The 16,728-nt window shown below is 37.8% G+C and overlaps 1 protein-coding gene across 1 annotated transcript; it reads left to right on the forward strand.

The window, feature by feature from the left end:
- The first annotated feature begins 11,263 nt into the window (after positions 1–11,263).
- On the forward strand, positions 11,264–16,448 carry LOC121419744 (fibropellin-3-like). Its single transcript, XM_041614201.1, has 6 exons — positions 11,264–11,335; positions 11,662–11,725; positions 13,303–13,410; positions 14,060–14,167; positions 15,840–15,947; positions 16,393–16,448. The coding sequence occupies exons 1-6, from the start codon at positions 11,264–11,266 to the stop codon at positions 16,446–16,448; spliced, it is 516 nt and encodes a 171-aa protein (XP_041470135.1).
- Positions 16,449–16,728: the final 280 nt, after the last annotated feature.

The raw sequence follows: 16,728 nt of genomic DNA on the forward strand, positions 1-16,728 counted from the left end.
CCTTTCCATTTTACAGCATGTTACTCCAATCCGTGTCAAAATGGTGGATTGTGTACGGAAGAATTGGATGGCTATAGCTGCTCCTGTCTTGAAGCATATCGTGGAAAGAATTGTCATATTCCAAGTTAGTGTATATAAGCCTTGTATTGCATTAACTCCAAAACTGTTTCCTCGATCTTCTTAGAGTAGTAGAAGGAGGAGGAGTAGAAGTAGCATTAGTACGCTATTTACTTTAACCCTTCAATGACAACAATAATAATGATTATAATTGTAGTAGTAGTAGTAGTAGTAGTAGTAGTAGTAGTAGTAGTAGTAGTAGTAGCAGTAGCAGCAGCAGCAGCAGCAGTAGTAGTAGTAGTAGTGGAAGTCGTAGTAGTAGAAGTAGTAGTAGTAGTAGTAGTAGTAGTAGTAGTAGTAGTAGTAGTAGTAGTAGTAGTAGGGTATCTTTATTTCTTTGCTAACGGATTCAGACAGAATATCTCAAAATTACCACTGGTATGCATTTATGATGACAAATTAAAGCTAGAATGTATTCGAAATAGATCTGCGGCCGTTTTATAAAGCTGTCCGTAAGTTTAGAGTGAGTTTAAAAACGACTAGTGATCCTTCCTTGTGGTAAAAGATATTCAACATTGAATGTTAAATCGGGATTATTTAGCAAGTAAGTAAGTTTCACCAGTCGTTCGTAAAGCCGGTCTTGACTTTCTAACAACTTTATGAAACATACATCCGGCAGCTAAAGAGTATAATCGGGTCACCATGAAATTTCCCTTTCCATTTTACAGCATGTTACTCCGATCCGTGTCAAAATGGTGGATTGTGTATAGAAGAATCGGATGGCTATAGCTGCTCCTGTCTTGAGGCATATCGTGGAAAGAATTGTCAGATTCCAAGTAAGCATAATAAGCCTTGTATTGCATTAAACTCCAAAACTGTATCGTCAATCTCTTAAAGTGTAGATATTGTCGGGGATACTGTCCTCTCTAGTAGAGCGATGTTTTTTTGCCATTTTAACTACTGGTCATGACTTTATGATCTTGTCTAAAATACATCAAAGAGTGGTATGATGCTACTTTCAGTTACATTTCCGTCATTTAGTTTGATAATTATTTTCAGTATTGTTAGTGTTCGTGTAATCGTATGCTTTTCATTTGATTATTGAGTTTCACAATCTTTACATTACAGTTCTTCTACTGTTTATCTATTGTTCGTTAAAGGACAATTTCACCCTAACAAAAAGTTGATTTGTATAGGAGGACACAATCCAACAAGAATAACACTGAAAACTGTATCAAAATCGGATGTAAAATAAGAAAGCTATGAAATTTTTAAGTTTGGCTAAGGTTTTTTTTTTAAGAAAGTCGATGTCACATTGGTATCGAGAATCTGAAAAGCAAACGAAAAAGGATTCCACTCCATAACTTGTTTTTTTTTCTTCAATTTTTACACATCTTCCAGAATATCTGAGGGTGCTGCTTTTTGACAATTATACCCCAGCACTTTGCTTTCCATGATAATGACACAATTGGGTTTATTTATTCAGACTACGCCTCATGAATATTCATGGCAGAATCTCATGTCAAAGAGTACTGAACTGATTGCGCCACAATTCTTTTCACCGTTTTTTATATCATGTTTTTGTAGAGCATGATGAAAACCCCTTACTCCTCAAATTTGGTGCGAATCGGTCCTTTTGGACATGATATATGACCTCATGAATACATAATTAGCCTCATTATGGGCCTGGTTCCTTATTATGCTGATGGAAATGGGGGTGGGATGGAGGCTCCCAAAGTAGTACAAAAGCACTTTCAGTATGTTATGATAAGCCATATGTATGCTTTGCTAGGCCAGTTCATAAGGTATCTTTCATTATACAAACTGCACCTGAACTTGAATCTTCATCTGGAACTTGTTTGATAAAACAGCAAAGAAACTGAATCGATCTGTTATAAATCTGTTACATAAATCGTGTGATCCATGTTTTATCTTTCATCAAGTATGTCCAGCCGATTGGGAGTATGCGGCCACCAAATGTTTCCTAATAACATCCTTATCCGCGTCTTACCACGCGGCTAAAGACCACTGTAATAGTTTGGATGCTGTTGCCATGGGTAACGGGATGATGGAGGACCCTACCCTACTCTTCGTAGAGGGTGATGAAGAGTACTCCATCTTAAAGGCTTTCATTACCGATAGATGGATCTGGTTGAATTGTTTCAGAATAAGCGGATCATACAACTGCTACACTGACAGGCAAGACACACAAACTGACTACCGAAGTAAGTAAGAATTCAACAAGAATAGAGGGAAGCAAAGTGATGCTGCCCTCTACGTACGTTTCTAAGACCACAGGGTTATCCCACGAGGCTGAGGGTCAACAAGACCAAATTTCTTATTTCCTCCTCATAAATGATTGTTATTAACTACAACGTAGTCAAATGGTATAAGGTATTATTTTTATTTACAGTGCAGAATATGTTGATTATTTTCTGGCTCCAAAGAAACATCTCCTTTGTCAAATTCCGAAAAGTTAATTTCAGAGCTAATTACATGATAATGATATATCAAAATAAGCTAAGCTTTAAAACGGAAAGTTCTCCCTGACAAAAAAAACAAATTATTGTAATAAAAATAATCATAGATATTGGTATAGGTTTTAGGAAAATCACTTACAGTTTTAAAAAGTCTTTTGAAGAATCTTTATTTTTTAGTTTGTGACGTCATATGTGAGCAGCTTCTCCACATATGGTATGGTTTAAAAAAATAAAAAAATGAACCAAAACAATGTGCTCATCCTAATGAAAAATTTGAAAGCAATTCGAGCGAAGTTGATCATGAGCGTGACATAATTTTCTTATATCTTTGTCTTTTCTTATGCCTTTATAGAATGGGGCTTTGGCCAACCTGACAATACCAGAGATTGCGTGTCTTTGAACATGACAGACGGTACTATGCATGATATTGGATGCAGACATTCATTTACCTTGGTATGCCAAGTCATCATAAAGGAGACACAGTAGTAGTACATGACAAAGTGATTTCATATATATATATATATATATATATATATATATATATATATATATATATATATATATATATATATATATATATATATACAGTTAAATACAGTTAAAGTCAGCTACAGCTGCATGAGAAACATGGATGCAGTAATGAAAACACACAACCAGAGAGTCATCAAACAAGCCAAGACTATAGAAGAGGAGCCGAGGCAGAAATGTAATTGTTGTGTAAAAACACAGTGCCCACTACAAGGGAGATGTTTAGAAACGGCCCTCGTCTACAAAGCCAGCATCCTACACGGAAACGAGGAAAAATGCTACTATGGTCTTGCGGGGGGTACTTTCAAGGACAGATACAGGAATCACATCAAATCAATGAAACACGAAAAATACAAAAATGAAACTCAACTCTCTAAGTATATATGGAAACTAAAGGAAGCAAATACCAAATTTGATTTAACGTGGGGGATAGAGAAGAAGTCCAACACTAACCTAAGAAAGAGTGGGCTCTGCAATCTCTGCCTAGAAGAGAAATACGTCATTATCACAAATAGCAAAAAGCGCCTCAACAAAATATCAGAAATAATATCAAAGTGCCGCCACAGACACCGGCCAAGACCCCCCAAAAAACCAATCAGGTGTGACGACCCATCGCAGCACGCAGACACAACCAAGTCGTCAAACCATCGGTCTGCCTGAAGATCGCCGAAAGCGTGAAACCGACGGTAGTGGACTGAACCGACCAAGGTATGAATATATATATAATTGCTCTGCCTCGGCATTGAGCACTTTTTGGAATCCTCAACCAATCCCATACCAAGTGGATATATATATATATATATATATATATATATATATATATATATATATATATATATATATATATATATATATATATATATATATATGGAAGAGAAGTCATGCTAATCATGGGTCCAATCTGCGTTATTCTTCTGTCAGTACTTGTGCAACCGACAAGAGAGGGCGGGTTGTTTTGGAAGCTTTGAATCAGACTATAAATAATGGACTTGAGTCTTACCTCATTTTTTTTTAGTTAAAAAGAAATCCGTGGAAAGGCGAAACTGGATCCTTCGTCCATGAACTCGACTGCAGGATTGGCTTATTGACTAAGACACACTAATCAACCTGATCGATGGGTTGAAAGGTCACTATTCGTGTCGCCATGAATATTAATGAGTCGATGACGTCAAGGCTGTGGTGTAATGTGCCCGCTCGCATTAGCTGCACAAGTAATGTAAAAGTCGCGTCCATCTTGCAAAACAGTTTTGATCGATCCGATCGACTACAAGTATGAAAAGCCACGCAGATTTTTTTTTTTCAAAACGATTTCTAGATGTGATGCATTCTCATTTATTTATAGTTGTCTTGAAGATAATTGGGGGTATCAAGTACGTTGTGCAAATTTTCTATAGCTAGAATTATGACAACGATGGATTTTTTATAATTTAGATGAGTTTTTGTCAAACCATCGAACAAAATCTTGTGAGAATAAACTGAATAATTTTATCTGATAATCATGCATTTTCAATAACAACGGTATTTGGTTTATTCTTCTCTTATGTAATTAACATTAATGCTGATGACTTACGACTGTACATAGATCAGTGCTGTGCATTTCATTACGTGTGTGTGTGTGTGTGTGTATTCGAGTTTTGTTAGACGTGTGTCAATCAGATATGATTATATACGTCTGGGACCGACCTTTAACGTCACCATCCGAAAGACTTGACCAGGGCTCAGACCTCGAACCTCTGCATCAATTTGTAACTTCCCCACAGCTTGGATTACAGGCGCACGCCGCAACGCCCAATAATGTTGGCGTCAACGAACGTAGAGAGCAGCCAGACTGCAATGTATGGCTAACCTCTACGTTGGTAAGTTGCCATTACTATTTTTAGGTGAACAACTCATTCATGTCATGACTTTGGTCATCACTTTGGATACTTAAACGTTATATTTTATCACGTCACTCGACTTAATTAAGATAAGCAATTATATTCATGTTATTGGGCTTGTATCACGAAATTAAGAATATCGCACACCTTAAGATTGATCTGCGACCCGAATGTGAAAAAAAACGTAGAAGAAATTGATACTAATATTGATACTTGGAATATTTTACTGTGTAATGTTCTAAATCATCATACAAATACCTGTGTTCAAATATGTAACTATTCTATAATCCTTATTGAAATAAAAGCAAATTCAATATGTAATCGTAATGACGTCATAGCAATCGTACGATTGGCTACGATTTGAACGAATATGGCCTTTTCTAAATATAAAGACGTTAAATCTAAGTTCACACCTAGTTACCAATAATGCACATAGCATTTCCATGTATTTGAAAGCCAGATGAAAGAGCATTGTAGATGTCCTATTTTCCTCTTTTTTTATTACATGAAATTATTGTTTGAAAACATTTGCATACAAATGTGCATTATATGTCTCCCTTATCATGTTTATGATAAAGTATAAGTGGCAGCACTAAATAGCTAATGTATTAAATCACTTGTTTATTCAGTCTTTTTTATTCTTAGAGGAAAAAATGAATAAACATTATTTTATGTCATAAAATATATAAAGCGGGGGTATGACACCGTCAATTTGCTCATTGCATATGAAAAAAAATATATATTGCCTAAAACTGTTTCACAGAAATAATGCAAATACTCAAATGTCTTAACTTAAAACTTTTTTAAATGTTCAAATCATATAATTGTCAGCTACGTATCATTCAATTAATACAAATTTATTTTAACCTGATAATAATTTATCTATTCAAACTTTATATTTCAAACTGAAAAAGAAGAATGTGCATGTAGAAAAAACCCTTGTATTCTAGCATTTGTTTCGCTAATATAACGGAGCAGATATTACTTTTTGTTCTTTTCTGGCTACTCATTCTATTAATATATTTATCTTGCATTATTATATACACTGTACAAAAATGTAGATATTGTGTCATATTTCTGTATTCTATGTAAACTGAATAACATGTTCGATATATTTTATTTCGACTTCATTTACGCGTTTTGGATATTAATTCAATAAGTACACTAATCACGATTCATTTAGCAACCAGGCTGTTCCAAATCTCGAACCTTGCTCGGTGTTTGATTTTAAAAAGAGAGAGAGAGACAAAGAGAGGGAGAGGGCGAAAGTGAGAGAGAAAGAGAAAAGGGGGAGGTGTCATGTTGGAGTTAACACCACTAGAAAGAAGTTGATAACAATATCTATTAAGTCGATCTATACTATTCTTTCTTACTACAAATACATTGGATAGTACTAGGTTCCAGACGTACTGATTCCATGACACTAGCTCCAGCAACTGTTGCTCACCTAACTTCAACCCTGTATTTAACACTATACGCTTCGGTTTATTTTCATTTGGTCTAATGCCAATTCGTCCAATTACCAACTTTTCTACTATCATCTGGTCTACTATCAGTTTGTCCACTAACCACGTAATCTAGTTACAATATCGTCCAACCAGCAGTTGGTATAATATCCATTTAGTCCATATACCATTTGGTCTAATCGGACTAAGTGTTGATTGAAGGAAATGAAGTAAAATGTGACGAAATGGTCATAGATGAACTGGTGATTAGTTGAAATGATGATTGGACCAAATGAATGAAAGACGAAATGTTAATAGAGGGACTGGCATTATACTAAATGAAGGTAGACCATGTGGTCAGTGGACGAGTTGGCAGTAGACGAAATAGCAAGATGCCCTTAAACCTTGATGATAATAATGCTCTATTGGTGCCACACGCGTATAAAACATTGCCCACTTACTTGTGTGTTTAAATGGCACTTTTGAAAAAAAAATAAACGTGAAATTAAAGGGTCGAATGTTTACTACCATTGAATAGAATATATATCTGACTTTCCATATCTGACCAGCGAAGGGTATTGTAGCCAGCTCAATTTAACAATAAATCGCCATTTATAAAGATAAGTATGAAGGGATCAAATTTATCAACTGAAACAGTAAAATAGCCCTAATTCTTCCGCTGGTCAAAAATAGTTTAAAATTCATTAATATATCTTCCCAATTTAGACAAACAAAGTTCAGTAGTTACCATTTTTATAATTAATGTTTGATTTTCAATTGGGTTCGTACTCTTTGGTCTATCAGCAATATCAAGGTGAACAAAATTAGAAGAGGTTGGGTCGAAAGAATATCTTTAGCCTTCCTTTTGTAATTAGGCGCATGGAACCTATTGCAACCTAACACTGCTAGATAAAATAAAGCCCGATGTAACTGTCGCAGCAGCCAGCTCGTCTCACCTCTGAGAAAACCTCGTTTAATCTTCACTATTAAATTATCTTAATGCATGTAGTGTCATTGTGTTTATGATACTAATTGCATAGAGCTGTAATAGCTCCATGCTTATTGTGTAGGGCGTCATAAAGGATTGATTAACATGTTGATATCCAATTTTATTATAACGAAGGAAATTTAATTGCCACTCTGCATCCATCCATCCATGTAGAATAGCATAAAAGAAACAGTGAATTAAAAACGATAAACTAATCAAATATTCAGTTCACTGTAGAGTGCACTTTCTCAATTAGACACTCCTGGGATTCTTCATAAATGTATGAGTTGTGGCAAGGTACAAAATGTAGGACTAAAATAATGTTAGGTGCGTTTTAATCAGATTGCATTTTTTTGTTAAAAAGGTGATAGTTTGCGACTCTTTACCTGACATTCCAAGCTTACCATATTGTAATAAGACTTGAGATTCTTCATACAGAACACGGCAAGTAAATGGGCATTCATCAAAATGGTAAGTAATGCAGAAGCGTGATGAACTAAAACAATTTTGAGTGAGCAGAAATGGCATCATGGGGAAAGATTTCTAAAAATCTGGGAGAGAGCAAAGCGAGTGACATTTTTTTTTTATTTCATCTTCAAAAAAAAATGAACCTTAGATTGCAGATGTTGACATGATGCTGTCACAAATCGCATATTTTCCTTTTCCATGTTTTTTTCATTTTTCTCAGTGGTGTATTTTTTTTTTGGGGGGGGGGTCAAGGGCCCCAAAGGCCATACGCCAGGGATTGTGTTAGATAGAGGCCTGACATAAAAATGCTCCAAGAAGCATCGTTATAGCGCCTTCATAATTCCGATAATGGGATTGTAAAGTTGTATTAGAAATGATAGCAGTAGTAGTAGTAGGTTAGTTTAGTAGTAGAAGTAGTAGTAGTAGTAGTAGTAGTGGTAGCAGTAGAAGTAGCAGTAGTAGTAGTAGAGGCAGTAGTAGTAGCAGCAGTAGTAGTAGTAGTATATATCGTGGAACATTAGCACTCTTCTCGACAGAGTTGTCTCAGAGTGTCTCAGAGAGACCCCAAAGACGCACAGCATTAATTGCGAGTGAACTTGGAAGATACAACATTGACATCGCTGCTCTAAGCGAAACCAGGCTGGCAGGTGAGGGAGAACTACGTGAAAGAGGTGCAGGTTATAAATTATTTTGGAGTGGACGTGGACCTGGAGAGAAACGCGAGTCTGGAGTTTGCTTTGTGGTGAAGACAGCAGTGGTTGGCAAATTAGCTGGTCCCCCAAAGGGTTTGAATGATCGCCTTATGACAGTTAGGCTCCCCCTCTGTGGGGAAAGAAAGTTCATTACCATCATTAGCGCATATACCCCTACCATGACAAACCCTGATGAGACCATCAAGGACAAGTTTTATGAAGACTTGAACAATGTCATCACAGCTGTTCCCCATGCTGACAAACTCACTATCTTTGGTGATTTCAATGCGAGAGTTGGCCATGACAGCGTCTCCTGGGAAGGTGTGATCGGGAAGCATGGGGTCGGAAACTGCAACAGCAATGGTCTGCTGCTCCTTCAGACCTGTGCATAACATGGCCTTTTGATTGGGAATACAGTGTTCAACCTCCCTACCCGGAACAGGACTTCATGGATGCATCCACGCTCAAAACACTGGAATCTCATTGATTATGTCATAGTAAGGAGGGACAGACAAGATGTACGTGTCACTAAGTCTATATGTGGCGCAGAGTGTTGGACAGATCACCGCCTTGTCGTCTCCGAATTCAATATCCACGTCCAGCTCAAGAGACGACCACAAGGCATGAAAGCGCCAAAGCGTCTGGACATCAACAAACTGAAAATCGACAACTTCAAACAGTCCTTTTCCGACACCGTGGAACAACGCTTACAGTCCACTTCGTTGGAAGGCTAGGATGTCGAGAATGCACGGGCTGCACTTCGTTACACGTTGCATAACACAGTCATGGAGTGTCTTGGGTCAAGCACCAGGAAGCACAAGGACTGGTTTGATGAAAACTTTACTGAGATCAAACAGTTGCTACAGGAAAAGCGTCGGGTCTATAAGTCTTATATTTGATGACCCAACGTCATTAACTAAGAAAGATACACTGAGGAGTGTGCGGAGCAATCTTCAGGCAAAGTTGCGCCAAATGCAGGATTCCTGGTTGAGTAGCAGAGCGGATGAGATCCAGGGCTTTGCAGACAGAAATGACATGAAAGACTTCTATGATCACCTGAAGGAAGTCTATTGTCCCTCTACCACATGCTTATTGCCCCCCTCCTCAGTGCTGATGGGTCTACTATAATCACAGACAAAGAGAAAATTCTAGAAAGATGGGCAGAGCACTTCAGCGGTGTACTGAACATGCCTTAAGTCGTAAAAATTAAGGCCATTGACAGGCTGCCTCAGGTCCCGGTCGATGAGACAATGGATGCCATACCAAACTTGGAGGAGACTCAGAAAGCAATCCATTCATTATCTAGTGGCAAAGCTCCTGGTTTGGACTCCATTCCAGCTGAAATCTACAAAGAAGGTGGTATGGCCCTGTCTAAGAAACTCCACCAGTTGTTTCAACAAATTTGGCAACATGAGACAGTGCCTCAGGACTTCAAAGATGCCTCCATCATGCATCTATACAAACGCAAAGGAAATCGCCCAGCTTGTGACAATCATCGTGGAATATCTCTGTTGTCCATCGCAGGCAAGATCCTTGCTAGACTCCTACTCAATCGCCTCACCTTACACCTTGAGCAAGGCCTCCTACCTGAGAGCCAATGTGGCTTCCGGAAAGTACGTGGCATTGTTGACATGGTGTTTGCTGCTAGACAGCTACAAGAGAAATGACCTTTACTCCACCACCGTCGATCTTACCAAGGCTTTCGACACTGTTAGCAGAGAGGGCCTTTGGCAGAATCATGACAAAGTATGGTTGCCACAGAAAGTTCATCGCCATTGTACGCCAGCTTCATGATGGCATGCTGGCAAGATTTCAGGACAACTGTGAGACCTCTGACTCATTCCATGTCTCCAACGGAGTGAAACAAGGCTGTGTCCTTGCTCCCACCTTGTTCAGTCTCATGTTCTCAGCCATGCTGACTGATGCCTTCAGCAACACAAACATGGGCATTGGCATCAGGTACAGGACTGATGGCTCTGTCTTCAACCTTAGGAGGCTTAAAGCAAAAACCAAAGTCTCAACTGCTGATGATTGCGCCCTCAATGCTTCCACAGAGGTTGACATGCAGCATAGTGTTGACAAGTTCTCTGAGGCCTGCAACAACTTTGGCCTTACCATCAGCACAAAGAAGACTGAAGTATTATATCAACCAGCTCCAGGAAGGCCTTACGTTGAACCAAACATCACAATAAGCGGACAACGTCTAAATGTAGTGGACAAGTTCACATTCCTCGGCAGCACGTTCTCAAGAGACGTTGTCATTGACGATGAAGTCAATGCCAGACTTGCTAAGGCAAACTCTGCCTTCGGCAGACTATACAAGAACGTTTGGAACAGGAGAGGAATCTCAACAACAACCAAGATCAAGGTGTACAGGGCCATGGATATTACCACATTGTTGTACGGCTGTGAAACATGGACAGTATATCGGCGCCATGCCAGGAAGTTGAACCATTTCCACACCATCTATCTGAGAAAACTTCTTGGCATCAAGTGGCAAGACAGGATACCAGACGCTGAGGTCCTCACTCGTGCAAACCTGCCCAGCATTTACACCGTCCTGATGCAGTCTCAGCTCCGGTGGGCACGTAGCTCGCGTGCCGGACGAACGTCTTCCAAAGAAACTTCTGTTTGGCGAGCTCCGGGAAGGGAGACGCTCTCATGGAGGCCCAAAGAAGCGACTTTGAAGACACACTAAAAGAATCACTTAAGTCTTTTAACATCAACCATGACACATGGGAACAGAAAGCCCAAGACAGAGGAGCATGGCGAACAGCTGTACATAAGGGTGCTGAAGCATGTGAGGCCAATAGGACCGTAGTGGGCGTAGCCCGCAGGCAGGCCAGGAAGGCAAGGACTGCCAACCCTGTAGCAGCAGCCAATATTCCCTGTCCACACTGCCAGAGACAATTTGGGGCACAGATTGGCCTGACTAGCGGTCTGCGTACCTGCGTATATTAGTAGTAGCAGCAGTGGTAGTAGTAGTAGTAGTAGTAGTAGTAGTAGTAGTAGTAGTAGTAGTAGTAGTAGTGTAGTATTAATTACTGTTTATTTGAGGTCATTATCATTCATTGTATATTATTTTATCGTAATAATTCATCATTGTATTCTTTCGATTTGTTTCAGAACCCTTCAAAGTTCCTTACCGTGGTATTCTCTATTCTCAATCAACCATTAGACCATATAAAGGGTAAGCTATTTACTTTCACCCTTTTTGGATCCCTGTACACCTGGGACAGTATATTATTATTGAGTAGGAAAAAATACCAGGGGTGTTTTACAAAGATATAAGATTTCTTCCAACGCTCTATACGTCATACTTAAATCTTTGTCACCCCCCCCCCCTCCCCGATATTTTAATGAAATGCCATGCCTATTTTGTCAATGTCTAGTTAAATATCATTTTTACAGTGTCCTTATAAGCACATAAATGACCACAACTGCTATTTATCATCAACTCTTTCGCATCTCTTTGATATCTTAGTTGCTATTGGTAGTTAAATTATGTTGTTGATGTTTTTAGGGGATGTTTACATGGGGTCTAAATGATTGTATTGATGTGTTTACCTTCGTGAATAGATCAGATGTTTTCATTTTATGTGCGAGTCATCAAACAATGAATTTAAAAAAAACTGAGTTAACTGAAGATGAATATTACAAGAAATTCTAAACTTAATTAAATAGCGTCATTTTCCTGATTCAATGATTTCTTATAATTCAATTAATTGTATTTTTTTCTCTTTCCTCCTCCCTCTTCTTATTTTCTTTGTTTGTTTTTGTTCTTGGTCTTTTTTAATCTCCCCTTTTCTTCTTCTTTCTTCTTCTTCTTCTTTTTCTTCTTCTTCTTTTTCTTCTTCTTCTTTTTCTTCTTCTTTTTCTTCTTCTTTTTCTTCTTCTTCTTTTTCTTCTTCTTCTTTTTCTTCTTCTTGTCCTTCTTCTTGTCCTTCTCCTTCTTCTACCTTCTTCCTCTTCTTCTATTACAACTATGTTTAATTCATTGTTTCGTTTTTGTTCTTAACTTATCATGATGCATTATCAGTGCTTGGTGATGGAAAGTGCCGGTCAACACCTCAGCTGGTCAGAGTGCTTCAGAGAGAACGGAACAAAACTAACATGTATTGTGCATTTCTAGGTACTATTTCCATCAAACAATGTTTAGCAAAGATTCCAGTTTGCAGAGAAAGTAGTAGTAGAAGTAGTAGTAGTAGTAGTAGCAGTAGTAGTAGAAGCAATACAGTAATAGTAGGAGGAGGAGTAGAAGTAGTATTAGGTATTAGTAAGCTATTTACTTTCACCCTTCTTACACAACAATAATACTAATAATTGTAATAGTAGTAGTAGTAGCAGCAGCAGCAGTAGTAGTAGTAGTAATTGTAGTAGTAGTAGTAGCAGTAGTAGTAGCAGTAGTAGTAATAGTAGTAGTAATAGTAAATCTTTATTTTTTCCAAATGGAATCAGAAAGAATATTTCAAAATTACCACTGGTATGCAGTTATGATGACAAATTAAACCTAGAATGTAGTCGAGATAGATCTGGTGCCGTTTTATAACGCTGTACGTAAGTTAAGACTGAGTTTAAGAACGACTAGTGATCCTTCCTTATGGTAAATAATATTCAACATCAAATGTTAAGTTGGGGTTATTTAGCGGGTAAAAAAAGTTTTACCAGTCGTTCGTAAAGCCGCTCTTGACTTCCAAACAACTTTATGAAACACCCAGCCAAAGAGTACAATGGGGTCACCATGAAATTTCCCTTTCCATTTTACAGCATGTTACTCCGATCCGTGTCAAAATGGTGGATCGTGCATGGAAGAACTAGATGGCTACAGCTGCTCCTGTCTTGAAGCTTATCGTGGAAAGAATTGTCAGATCCCAAGTAAGTGTATGTAAGCCTTGTATCGAATTAACTCCAAACTGTGTCCTCGATCTTCTTAAAGTAGTAGAAGGAGTAGGAGTAAAAGTAGTATTAGTAAGCTATTTACTTTAACCCTTCAATGACAACAATAATAATGATAATAATTATAGTAGTAGTAGTAGTAGTAGTAGTAGTAGTAGTAGTAGTAGTAGCAGTAGTAGCAGTAGCAGTAGTAGTAGTAGTAGTAGTAGTAGTAGTAGTGGAAGTAGTAGTAGTAATAGTAGTAGTAGAAGTAGTAGTAGTAGTAGTAGTAGTAGTAGTAGTAGTAGTAGTAGTAGTAGTAGTAGTAGTAGTAGTAGTAGTAGTAGTAGTATATCTTCATTTTTTACAAATGGATTCAGAAAAAATCTTTCAAAATTACTACTTGTGTGCAGTTATGATGTCAAAATGAACTTAGCATGTATTCGAAAGATATCTGCGGCCGTCTTATAACGCTGTCCGTAAGCCTAGTGTGTTGTGGTAAAGATATTCAACATTAAATTCAAACTAGGGATTATTTAGCGGATAAGACAGTTTCACCAGTCATACTTAAACCCGCTCTTGACTTACAAACAACTTTATGAAAAGAGTACAATGGATTCATCATGGAATTTCCCTTTCCCTTTTACAGCATGTTATTCCAATCCTTGTCAAAATGGTGGAGCGTGCAAGGAAGACTCGGATGGCTATAGCTGCTCCTGTCTTGAAGCATATCGTGGAAAGAATTGTCAGATCCCAAGTAAGTGTATATACGCCTTGTATCCAATTAACTCCAAAAATGTTCATATTATTATTATTATTGTTTTACATTCTCTACATTTGCTTCCTGTTCACAAACGAGTTCAGATTAAACTTCTATTATTTGTATATCGAGCCCTCAATGGATTGTCACCACAATATATCCAGGATTCCCTTAGGCCATACAATCCTATCCGCACTTTACGATGTACAGATTGTAAGCTGCTTCAAACTCCCCGTACCTATCATTCCTGGGGAGACCATGCTTTCTCGAATGCAGCAGCCAGGTTATGGATATGCTTCCTCTCTCACTTCGCTCCATCAAGACATATACTACTTTCAAAGATCACCTTAAGACATACCTATTCAAATTGTAACTGATTTTAAATGTATTTTGTTTTATTTCATTTATGATTAAAAGAAAGATGATTCATCCCTTCCCGTTCACTGGCTGTTCATGTGGGACCCGGTGTCCTCAGATTGCTAGAGCTCCTGTGAGTTATGTACTGACTGGGTTTACCCCTTAAAGGGGAATCCAACCCAAATAAAAACTTGCTTTTAGAGGAAAAAGGAAAATCAGACAAGTTGATAGGTGAAAGTTTGAACAATATCGGACAAAGAATAAGAAAATTATGAATTTTTAAAAGTTGTGAATATTGGTAATCGTTATACCTATGGCGATTTCAAATTGGCAACAAATGTGATGTCAAAGTGATGTAAGGCAAGGACTACTCTTCCATGTGCTCCAATACATAAAATGACTTAAATTACATTTAAATCAAATGTTTTACTTCAAATTACATTTTTCTTTCATGAGGACATGCAACAATATACTACCTAGGCTATATCTAGATTACAGCCCCAGGGGAATAGGTACTTAGGAGAAAACCACAAATCACTGATAACAAAGTACATGGCCTATGGGAAAGTTGTCCTTGCCTCTTGTCATAATTTACTTACCCAGTTGCCAATTTGAAATCTACATTCAAAAATAGAGATCTGAATTTTATAACAGCCATAACTTTCTTATTGCTAGTCCAATTTATTTCAAACTTTCACCATTCTGTTTTATTTATTTTCTCCTTTCAAAGACAACATATTATGACCAGGGCTGGATTCCCCTTTAAATTGTCAGTGAACGGGGCAGCTAGAGGGCACATGGTTCCGCATGATGATGGGCTGATGGATGGGTTGGGGTGAATGAAGCAGATGTGAAATTATTATTCTTACATTGTACTTGTCCATGGTTCTTGTGTAGTATTTAAATAAATTTCTATAAAATCAAATTTTTACATTGTAAAAGAGAACTGTTGCTCTGCGAGCACCATGAGCGTCTACTGACGGTGTGTGCGCTCTACAAATATACACTATTATTATTATTATTATTATGCACTTATGATGACAAAATAAACCTAGAATGTATTCGAAAAAGAAATTGGGCCTTTTAAAACGCTGTCCGTAAGATTAGAGTGAGTTTAAAGACGACTAGTGATCCTTCCTTGTGGTAAAAGATATTCAACATTGAATGTTAAATCGGGATTATTTAGCAAGTAAGTGAGTTTCACCGGTCGTTCGTAAAGCCGGTCTTGACTTTCAAACAACTTTATGAAACATACATCCGGCAGCTAAAGAGTATAATGGGATCACCATGAAATTTCCCTTTCCCTTTATAGCATGTTACTCCAATCCGTGTCAAAATGGTGGATCGTGCAAGGAAGAATCGGATGGCTATAGCTGCTCCTGTCTTGAGGCATATCGTGGAAAGAATTGTCAGATTCCAAGTAAGCACATATAAGCCTTGTATTGCATTAAACTCCAAAACTGTATCGTCAATCTCTTAAAGTGTAGATATTGTCGGGGATACTGTCCTCTCTAGTAGAGCGATGTTTTTTTGCCACTTTAACTACTGGTCATGACTTTATGATCTTGTCTAAAATCAAAGAGTGGTATGATGCTACTTTCTTCTACTGTTTATCTATTGTTCGTTAAAGGACAATTTCACCTCAACAAAAAGTTGATTTGTATAAGAGGACACAATCCAACAAGAATAACACTGAAAACTGTATCAAAATCGGATGTAAAATAAGAAAGCTATGAAATTTTTAAGTTTGGCTAAGGTTTTTTTTTAAGAAAGTCGATGTCACATTGGTATCGAGAATCTGAAAAGCAAACGAAAAAGGATTTCACCCCATAAGTTATTTTTTTCAATTTTTACACATCTTCCAGAATATCTGAGGGTGCTGCTTTTTGACAATTATACCCCAGCACTTTGCTTTCCGTGATAATGACACAATTGGGTTTATTTATTCAGACTACGCCTCATGAATATTTATGGCCAGAATCTCATGTAATAGAGTACTGAAGTGATGACGTCACAGTTCTTTTCACCGTTTTTGATATCATCTTTTGGTAGAGCAAGTTGAAAACCCCTTACTCCTCAAATTTGGTGCGAATCGGTCCTTTTGGACCTGATATATGACCTCATGAATACATAATTGGCCTCATTATGGCCTGATTCCTTATTATGCTCATGGAAATGGGGGTGGGGTGGAGGCTCCCAAA

Source organism: Lytechinus variegatus, chromosome 8 (assembly GCF_018143015.1).
Source record: "Lytechinus variegatus isolate NC3 chromosome 8, Lvar_3.0, whole genome shotgun sequence".
NCBI lineage: Eukaryota > Metazoa > Echinodermata > Echinoidea > Temnopleuroida > Toxopneustidae > Lytechinus > Lytechinus variegatus.